General features: G+C 36.4%; 1 protein-coding gene across 1 annotated transcript; it reads left to right on the top strand.

The window, feature by feature from the left end:
- Positions 1-1,928: 1,928 nt before the first annotated feature.
- Positions 1,929-4,080, top strand: LOC110018854 (piriformospora indica-insensitive protein 2-like). The gene has a single exon (XM_020716314.1). It carries the CDS (start codon positions 2,313-2,315, stop codon positions 3,753-3,755), a length of 1,443 nt encoding a protein of 480 aa, XP_020571973.1. The 5' UTR covers positions 1,929-2,312; the 3' UTR covers positions 3,756-4,080.
- Positions 4,081-11,131: the final 7,051 nt, after the last annotated feature.

Raw genomic sequence — 11,131 nt, 5'->3', positions numbered from 1 at the left:
TTTTGAAGAGAACTTGTCATCATCTAGAACTATTATGGTTTAGTTCATATGTAGATTTTAATGAATTCATAAATAACCAACATATTCAACATTTTGAATATTGTAAAGAAAAGATATTGTAGTCACTCAACTTGCTAAGATAGATATTTATAGTGAGGAAGGCTTTATGTTATTTTCCTCTTGCTGCATCAAAATGGTAACAATAGAGAGCAAGCTAAGGTAATGAAAGCTCTAATATGGTTTGTCAAATGTTGAGGGAGAAGGCCAATTTTGCTAGAGCGAGCAAAAATCATTAAAAAGAAACTTTATTTTGTCCCACTTACATGTACTAAATTGGGTCCTTTCAAGAAATTGAAAGATTTGGAGCTCAATAAGAGGAACATTGTCAACTGTGGGGCTCTTTAAAAGATGCTTGTTTATAATTTCTTCATATTTTATTCTATGTCAATTTCTTTCAATTGTTGGTGCTATTGACATGCATGTTGATTTTTTCTTCCTTTTAGATTTCATTGAGGTGGCTACTAAAGAGGTAGGTGTAGACAAGGACGCAAGTAAAGATACAAACTCTACAACTCTTATCTCCTCGATTCATTTCTCGGGAATCATGGAGTGTCTCTAGAAGTAATTGAAAATTTTATTAAAGCTGCAACATGTAATAGAGGGAAGATGAAGAAGAAGAAGAGAAAGGAGAGGCGATCTCGACACCGATTGGTGTTGAAAAGGGTGGTGATGAGGGAGTCCAAGCACTGTTGAGCCCTTAATTGAAAAAAAATTTGCAATGCACGAGAAAACTTATAACAATGCAAACAAGCTAGTTGCAGAGGTTAGGGTGGTTTGTTCCTCACCTATTCATCCTCAACCTCACCCTATAAATGAATCCTTCAAAATTAGAGAGTAGTAAAGGAAGCAAATCGATAAACTTGCTGCTGCTATTGCATGGTCACCACATAGGGTAAGGCGAAAGGGCTAGCGACATAGCTCCCTTCCAAAAAAGCAACAAGGGTTGAAGAGCCACTTCTTTCACCAATGAGCACGTTCTTAAGATCAATATAAGGGAAACATCTGTTGGAATAAAATCAATGCATCAAAATATTGTTATGTTTATTAGAGATCTGAGATTTTGATGAAGAAAGACATGATAGTTGATCGGAGGGTCTCCTCTGAGAAACCGCACTCACTTGCATTCGAGCTAAGTTATGTGATAAGGTCACATGAATATCCCAACAACCCAAATATAGTTTTGAAGAAGACTGTTATTACATGGCAGTTTAAACACACCCATATGGTGGGCCTATGGGAGGGTTTACAAATAGGCACCCAACTCAAGCATGGAGCAACACTATCGTGGAGCCAAGATTGCAAATCCATAGGTTCGGCGGCAGCTGGCTCCATAGGTTCGGCAGCAGTCTCATTCTTGTCTCTATTCCTCTCCTTTTAAAACCAATAAAAAACATTTTTTCTATATATCATGCCACACTGTCGTAGACTCTCGTAGATTACTTCAAGCTGAAGGGTGGTTGGCTTACGAATATCTTCGTTATCGTAATGTATACCTGTTACGCCAGGCACAGACATACACGCATTACTTATTCAAATTTATTTAATTATTAAATTTTCTTAAGACGCCATGAGAGGAAAAAAAGACTTAACGAAAGAAAATGACATCTCATCGGCCAGCTAGAACCATGACCGCAACTCTCATGCATTTAAAAAATATAAAAAAAAAATTGTAATCCGGCACTGTTTCAGATGTTAAAAAAAAGAAAAAAAAAAACAATATAAAAATTATAAAAGCAGTTTCACCATTCGCCACGTGCGCTCTCGTGCACCCAGCTAGAACCATGACCGCAACTCTCATGCATTTACAAAATATAAAAAAAATATTATAATCCGGCACTGTTTCAGATGTTAAAAAAAAAGAAAAAAAAAACAAATAAAAAAATTATAAAAGCAGTTTCACGATTCGCCACGTGCGCTCTCGTGCAACTGCACCCTGCATCTCCTACAGGCAACACCATCACGAACCCTATGCCTTCACCATCCGTCCCCTGCCGAAGAATAGTCTCATCACACTGATCGATCAAGCTCTTCCTCCAAAAGCATCTGCTTTCCCCTGCCCGCCACAAACCCTAACCCTAGAATTTTACAATTATTCTATCCTACTCCCATGTTGCAGCTGACAATGATTTCAAAAAAAATATATATATAAATCATAAAGCCAGCCATCGTCACATCCATCATTGCCACAGTAACCATTCCTTGTTTAAATAAGCAATTTACATACCACTTTCACTCCATTCAAATCATCCCTTATGGCCGCCGGTACTTTGCTCTTCTTCCTCCTCCTCTCCCTCCTTCCTCATTCTCTCTCAGACAACCACTCGCCGGCGATCCCGGCGAATGAGCTGGTCGCCCTGCTTGAACTCGTCGGCGGCCTCCTAACTGACCATGGCTGGGCCGAGCTCCACCCGCATCCATGCACCGACACCCCATGGCCGGGAATCCAATGTGAGGCCGACGGAATCAATGCCGACGTCCTCCATGTCACCGGAATCCACGTTGGCGTTGATGTTTCCTCTTCCCCTCCCTGCAAGCCCTCTGCCTTCCTATCTCCGTCTGCGCTTCTCCACCTCTCATTCCTCAAAAGCTTCTCTCTTTTTGGCTGCTTCCTTTACCCTAACAATGTCTCTCTCCCTGCCTCCTTTTTTAACAACTCATCTTCTTTGGAGCAACTAATACTAGATTCAAACACCGGTCTCGTTGGCGAAATCCCCTGCTCTGTATCCAACCTGAAAAGACTCAGAGTGCTCTGCCTCTCACAGAACGCCTTCCATGGCAAGATACCACCGGAGATTGGAAGCTTGGAAAGCTTGCAGGAACTGGATCTAAGCTGCAATCGTTTTCATGGGCAGATACCAGATGAGATCAGCGGGCTGTCAAGCCTCCTCATAGCCGACTTCTCCTCCAATGAACTCCAGGGGGAGCTCCCTGCTTCCATTGGTAGCCTGCATTCTCTTCAAAAGATTGATTTCAGCTTCAATTCTCTCTCAGGTACAGTTCCTCCAGAGCTCGGAGAATTGAAAAGACTGGTATTACTTGATTTCAGCCATAATGACTTAACTGGGCCACTGCCTGCTGCACTCTCTGGCTTGATCGAATTGGAGTATTTTCTTATGGAAAGCAATCCACTCAATTCCAGCATTCCACTGTTCCTTGCTGAATTGAAAAAATTGCAGGTTGTTGGAATCTCCGATTGTGGGCTATTGGGATCTATTCCTTCATTCTTTGCATCTTTGGTGAGCCTCAATGCTCTGTCATTGGATGGAAACAGACTTAATGGATCAGTCCCAGAGAGTTTAGGGTTACTTCCAAACCTGGGTTTGCTCAACCTGAGTCAGAACCAGCTAAGTGGTGAAATTGGCTTCTCCGAAGAGTTTGTGAGAAAGCTGGGGAAGAGATTGGATGTGAGAGATAACAGGGGTTTGTGTTCAAGCTCTCATAAATACCATGAAGATTCCTACAATCTCGAATGTCCTCCTTGCTTGGGTTCGACTATTAACAATGGCAGCAATGGAAGCAACAGCATGGGAGGTAATAATGGCGAAGAAGAAACTAGCGACATTGGAATAAACCCATCTTCGAATATTAATGGAGTAGCTTGTTTAGGGCAAGAGTTCTGTTTCCAATTTGGGCCAAGCTTTCTCAGGCTGTTGAGTTTTCAGGTATTTGCCATGGTGATGACTTTTGCAGTGTGATGGCTTGCTTTATTGCAGCAGAGGAGAAAAGATCTGAGACTGCCATTTTTTTTATGAGAAGTCACTTTTTGTCTTTGCTTTTGCTGCAACTCTGTATTTATTTTTGTTAGGAATTGGAGTGGAGAAGAAGATGTGGAGCTTTGGTTTAAAACTGGAAAGGTTTATGTTACAGTTTAGAAAATTAGGTGTCTTCTTTTTATTTGGAAGTGTTGTGGTGATGTGGTTGTATTTATGTGTAATACAATCTTCTACTTAAATGGTGCAGTTGATGGCGGCAAATGATCATAAAATATTATATCAGTACTTTAGATACATTCAGAGTGTAATAGGGGGTGCCAAGGGTTCCACTGTTTTTAACCCTGACTAATATCAGTGTTTTACGGTGAGACCCACTTGACACATGATGTCTATTTCTGAGAAATGATTTGGGTTTCAGCTGAATTGATTTTTGCTCGCTTCTTGAAGAAAAGTTTGCGTACTTAAGACGTACGCAGCGCTGCATACATTAGAGAGATTATTCAGACGGTATCAGGGGGTTACATCCACGTTACACCCCCTTGAAACTTCCTTATAACTTACCCATAACCTATAAATAAGTTTCGCACTTCTGTTTTCATATTTCATATATTTGTATGTTAAAGGTAGGTTACAGAGAGTTTGAGATATAACGCGAATATAATCCTAGAATACTCTCTGAATAACCTCTTGACCTACTCAAATTTTTCAAAGTTTTGCAATATTTAATATATGATCACTTCACATTGTGCCAGAAATTATGAAATTCAAATTAAAAAAACCACTCTGAATATAAATATTTAAATATTATATTTCAGATCTGCATTCTGCAACTTTAGTAGCTTTCTGTGTCAACTTACTAGCTTTATTTATACGAAAATATTTAGGCGATTGACAAAAAGTAAAAGATTTTATTATTATTATTATTATTATATGAAAGGACGAGTCATAATTTTGAAGGGTCACATGAGTTAGTGATATTAAAAAAAGAAGTTTTTCTTATCTTCTTTGACGGTCAAATGAGCCTTTTAAAGGAGTTTGGAATTATGCTCATATTATTTACATTCAATTGAATTGTAGCTACATTTATACTTTATTCTGCTAGTAAAATATTATTTCTGATTCAAGAAATCAAACAAGGCTATGCAAGAAAAATAGGAGTTAAAAGCATGATGGAAGATAGATTTTGAAAATTAAATTTGAGCTTAAATCTTACATAAAATTTGCATACATAGTACTTATTTCCTATGTATTTACATATTTAAAACCTAGATTTCAATTTTTATTTATATCGTCTTATTTATGTAATTCATATACGTAAAAAAGAAGTTGAGGAGGATTTAAAGAAAACCAAGAGTGAAAGTCTGTAGGACGGATAATTTCCCAATTGAAGTGTGAAGATATTTAGGAGTGAGGAGTCTATTGGCTTACTAAACTCTTTATTATTATTTTATAAACTAAAAAGATGCCTCACTGAGTGGAGGAGCAGTATTTTGGTCCTCATTTTTAAGAATAAAGGGGATGCACAAGAGTGTCCTAATTATAGAGGAATAAAATTGATGTGTCATACTTTAAAATATGGGAGAGGGTAATTGAACATACGTTAAGACGTATTACAAATATTTCTCATAATCAATTTCGATTTATGTCGGGCTGGTCTGCTAGGGAAGCTATACATTTATTGAGAGATTTGAGAAGTTTAGAGACAATAATGAGGATCTACATATTTTATTTAACAAAAGCTTATGATAAGGTTCCAAGAGATATCCTTTGGAGAGTTCTTGAGAAGAAGGTGTTCATATGACTTATATTCAAGTCATTAAACATATGTATACAAGAGTTGTTCTGTTCGAACAGAACGAGGATTGACCGAATATTTTCCTATTTATGTCAGTTTACATCTGGGATCAGCTTTAAACCCATATCTTTTTGCTTTAGTTGTGGATGGTCTTACTTGACACTTACAGGAGGATGTACATCGGTGTATTTTTTTTACAGATGATATCCTTCTCGTGGATGAGATGAGAAAAAAAGCTCGGGAAAAACTTGAATGATGGAGGTCTACCTTGGAGTCTAAAGGCCTTTGTTTGAGTAGAGCTAAAACTGAATACATGGAATGTAATTTTAGTATTAGTAGCTCTAGTGACTGAAATGTAACCATGGGTGATTAAATTCTTAAAAGGTGTGAACGTTTTAGATGTCTTGGGTCTATTGTTCAAAGGGGTTGTGATATTGATGGGGATGTTATTAGTAGAATTTAAGTTGGTTGGTTGAAGTGGAGGTTGGTTGGTTGGTTGAAGTGGAGGAATGTTTCAGGCCTATTGTGTGATAGAAAAGTATCACTTAGGCTGAAAGGAAAATTTTATAAGATGATGTTGAAACCTATAATGCTCTATGGCGTTGAATGTCGACCATTGAAAGGAAAGCATAAAACTAAATTAAGTGTTGTCGAAATGAGAAAGATAATGTGGATAAGTGGCTTCACACTTAGAGATAAAATGCAAAATGAATATATTTATGATAGGGTTAGTGTATCTCCATTGACAGATAAAATTAGAGAGAGTCATCTTAGATGATTTGGTCACATTAAATGTCGACCATCTAATGATCTGATAAGAAGAGTAGATGTTTTAGATTCGACTCTTGTTTAGAAAGGTGGAGGTAGACCCAGGAAGACTTGGGCATATTGTGTAAAAAATGATCTTAATTTATTAGAATTAAATGAAAATATGACACTAAATAGGACGCAACGGAGAAAAATGATTCATGTAACTGACCCCACTTAGTGGAAAAGGTTTTGTTGTCGTTGTTGTTGTATCATCTTATCTATGCATGAAATGATGAATTTAATTTTTGTAAGCCTTTTCAATAGCATTTTTCATGTGATATGAAAGATTTCCATGATATATTGTCATTAGTAGTTTAGGAGTTCGACATATAAATACATAAGAGTTGGATGGCATGACTGTAAATGCCACGATTTTTTTTATTTTGTTTTTGTGAAATTTTAACCTTCTGTTAGTTTCCGCAATCGGGAGATTGGGTTCTAATTTCAATGCTACTTATTTTTTGATAATAATTATAAAAAATTTAAGATATTTGAATCAAATAAGAGTTTAAGCTAGAAATGTACAGAACATATTTGGTGGAATCTTACTGATAGAAACATAATGTTACTATTACATCTGTGCATAAGAATTTTAGTGACCTAGTTTTAAATTTGAATTTTATTTTAAACTTTTAGGTTTTGATTGAAATTTAGGAATCAACTAAATAAAAAAATAATAATGAGTTTAGAATATATTTAAAAAGAAATTGATGAAGTGAAATATTAGAATGTGAAAGCATGATATGATGGAGACAATTCATTCATGTTCAATGAGTTTCTCTCATTAAAGTTTTGTTCCGTTTAGTTGCACAATTAGTGACAACTACCGAACATTTATTTTATGCCCCAAAACAGCTCACAAGGAATTTGCAGCTATTCAAAAACATACATAACTTCTCCAATAGATTATGAACAAAATGAATTGCCCAACATCACTTTATAGCGACCACATTTACTATTACGCAAAAATAATGCAGATAGGAACTCACACACAACAATCAAACACAAAGATTTATGTGGTTCAAGATAAATTGATTCGCCTATGTCCTTGGGGAGGGAGATTTCACTAACACGGGATAGAGAAAAAGAAAGATGGCTTGAGGTTATAACTCAACACTTCTCTCATCATACCTCTCACATGAGTCTCTTATATCCTTTATATGGAAGATAATTAGGCCATTCAAGGAAATACTCAAAAAGAAATCAAATCAATTATAATGTACACATTAAATAAAATCCATAAATTGCAATAATCTCCACATCATCTCTTACTTTCAGATAAGTGAGAGATTTCATCTGAACTCCAACTTCAAATCAGTTGCTCCAAGATGGTTGCGTACGTACCCCTTCGCCCCTCCGAAAGGACCAAACATCACATAGTTCATCAAAATGCCCGACTGAGAAATCAGTCCTAAGCTCAGATGTTCATCAAACTCTGCAATAGGTGAACTTTTGGTCTGGTAGTCCCTTTAGGAGCATTTCTATCGGATTCTCCTATGTATCTTCAATAAAACATTGTATTCTTCAATCAAATTCTGAACAAAGTGGTATCTTATATTAATGTGCTTGGTACAAACATGACTAATTGGATTTATAGCCAAGAATATAGCACTTTGACTATCACAAAACACCGTTAGAGACTACTGATCAACCCCCAAGTCATTTAATAGGCCTTGCATCCTTATTGCTTCTTTCATCGCCTCTGTAACTGTTATGTACTCATCCTCAGTAGTAGACAAAGCAATAGTAGACTAAAGAAATGACCTCCAATTGATTGGGCCTCCTGTCGATGTAAATAAATAGCTCATCAAAGATCTTCACCTATTCATATCACCTGCATAGTCCGAGTTAGTGTAGCCTACACACAAATCTGCAATAGATGATTACTCTTAAACACCAAGCCAACATCAATTGTACCCTTCAGATACCTCAAAATACATTTCACAACCTGTCAATGAGTCATTCCTATATCATGTATAAACCTGCTCACAACAACAACTCCTTGTTTAATGTCTGGTCTAGTACAAACCATGACATACATCAGACTGCCTTGTACTAGCATAAGGAATTGATTGCAAATATTTCCTCTCTTAATCATTTTTAGGACACTGATATTAACTTAACTATAAGTTAGAGGCAACAAGTAGATTCACCACCTTGCTCAATTCTAGAACCCCAAATTTCTTCAACACCTTCCAAACATAAGCACCTTGCAAACTTTTTCCTTAAGAATATCCATGCCAATAATTTTGTAAGCTTCACCTAACTCCATCATTTAAAAAAATTTAGACAGTTGATTCTTCATCCTATTAACCTCAAACTGGCTGGCAGAAGCAATCAACATATCACAAACATATAGAAGCAAGTAAATGAACTTACCGTTAGCAAAGTTTTTGAAATATGCACAATTATCATACTGGCTCCTTGGATACTTATCTCCCCTCTTTAATTGATCAAATTTTTTATACCACTATCTTGATGACTGCTTCAATCCAAATTATGACTTGTCTAGTTTGCAAAAAAAAATCTTTTGATGCTCCATATCCAAATGGTTGCAACATATATATCTCATCTTGTATTTCACCATATAGGAATGCAGTTTTCACATCGAGCTATTCCAAGATCAGAACGTATGGTGTTACAAGAGCTAAGAGAAGATGGAACGAGGTATGATTAACCATTAGAGAGAACACTTCATCATAATCAATCCCTTCCTGTAACACAAAGCCTTTTTCCAATGATCTTGTCTCTTACCACACCAGCTCTGTGAGATCCTTCCTTCTTTACATACACTAATTTGCACTATATGGCTTTCCTTCTTGCAGGAAGCTTCACCAACTATAAGTTCCATTTTTTCAAGGAGAATTCATCTTTTCATCCATTGCCACTCTCCAAAGATCATAGTCTAGGCTCTCTACCTCTTCTTTGTAGTGATAAGAAATTTTGTCCTTTGTGATTGAAAGTGCAAATGTAATGTAATCCCTCAACCAAGCTTGTTTTGGGACATTATAGCACTTGATCCTACTCCTAACAATAAATTCTAGAGTAAGAATCTCATCCTCAGCATTTTCTTCCACATCCTCTTGAGAATAATCAACATATAGCTTATGAGCTGCAACTAAATTAGATATCTGAGTCATAGTGGATGAAATCTGTGGAACAAATGGAATTTCTTCAAACTCCAACTTTAACTATTACATGTGGTCCCAGTAGAACATTCCTCCTGCTTTGAGTATCAATTTTTCAACAAGCTTGCCTAATTAAATGTAACATCTCTGCTAATGACAATCTTCTTTTTTGTTGGATCTTACAACTTCAATCCCTTGACTATGCACCTGAAGCCCATGAAGATTGACTTCTTTGCCCAAGGTTCTAGTTTATCATTTTACACGTGGTAGTAATCTAGACACATAAACACTTTCATATGCTCATAATCTCTAGCAGGATGTACTGACCATGTCTCCTTTGGGGTCTTCTTCCCAAATAAATGCAAAAGGAAAATGGTTCACCAAGTGACAAACATATTCTATGACCTCGACCCAATAAATTCTATCTAAACTAGTATTAGATAACATGCACTAAAAACTCTGCTTTGAAGTTTGATTCATCCTCTCTATCACCCCATTTTGTTGTGGTGTCTCTAAATCAGTGGAGTTCTGCTCTATCCCAACTCTTTGAAACCATTGCAAGATTGCATCCACTGTGTATTCACCCCCATTGTTAGATATAATACATTAGAACTTTTTACTAATTTGAGTCTCAATCCACTTTTTTTCTAAGTAATGAAAATCTCTACACTTCAATTTTGCACTTCATGGTGTACACCTAACATAATTGGAGTAATCATCACTAAAAGCATGTTGAATGATGTTGTCTTTGTTAGGCTCCGAAAATTTATGTGAATATACTCTAAAATACCTTTTGTAATGTAGATAGCAATCCAAAAAGGTACCTGTGTCTTCTTGCCAAAAACACAATATTCACAGAAATCAAGAATGCAGGTGCTTGCTCTTTTTGTCAATCATTTCTTCACCAAAGCCTGAAGTGAAGCCTCTCTAGCATGAGCTAGTCATACATGTCACAACATAGTGGTTTCAGAAGATTTATTAGCAACAATAGCCATTTCAGTTATTGTACTACCTCGATGATAGTAAAGATTGTGATGGCAAATTCCCTTTATAAAAACCATTGCTCCATAACATATCCTCAATAACTACCTTGTAGCCCTTGGACTTTAAAACCACAACTGACAACAGGTTCTTCTTGATTTATGGAACATGTTTAACGTTGGTTAGCTCTCTCTCACAGTACCATCATGCATCCCAATAAAGATAATTCCTACACTAATAGTACGACAAGCTTGATCATTATCAATAGTCATTACATTGTTATCCTAATCCTTGTACGTATAGAATCATCCTCGATGAGGACAAATATTATAGGTATCACTTATATCCAGAATCTAGCAAAAATATCTATAAGAAAACTGTGAGAAACTACAAACAACAATTCCTTTGAATCTACATCTTCACATCATTCCACAATAAAATTGGCTTTTACCACAATTGCAACTACCTTTCTTTCTCCTTTAGCTTCAAAGAATTTTTCATCCAATGAACAATCTCTAAATAGAAAACACACTGAATCTTCCCATGAATGTTCCCAAAAGATTTGCCCCACTTTTGAGAGTTGTCATTGTTGTCATCTTGCTTTGCCCAATTCTTCTTCTTATTTTCAAATCTGTCACATTGGA

The sequence above is a fragment of the Phalaenopsis equestris genome, unplaced genomic scaffold (genome assembly GCF_001263595.1).
Source record: "Phalaenopsis equestris unplaced genomic scaffold, ASM126359v1 Scaffold000036, whole genome shotgun sequence".
In the NCBI taxonomy this organism is placed as follows: domain Eukaryota; kingdom Viridiplantae; phylum Streptophyta; class Magnoliopsida; order Asparagales; family Orchidaceae; genus Phalaenopsis; species Phalaenopsis equestris.
Note: the sequence above shows the minus strand (reverse complement) of the source record. Positions and strands in the feature narration are given on the sequence as shown.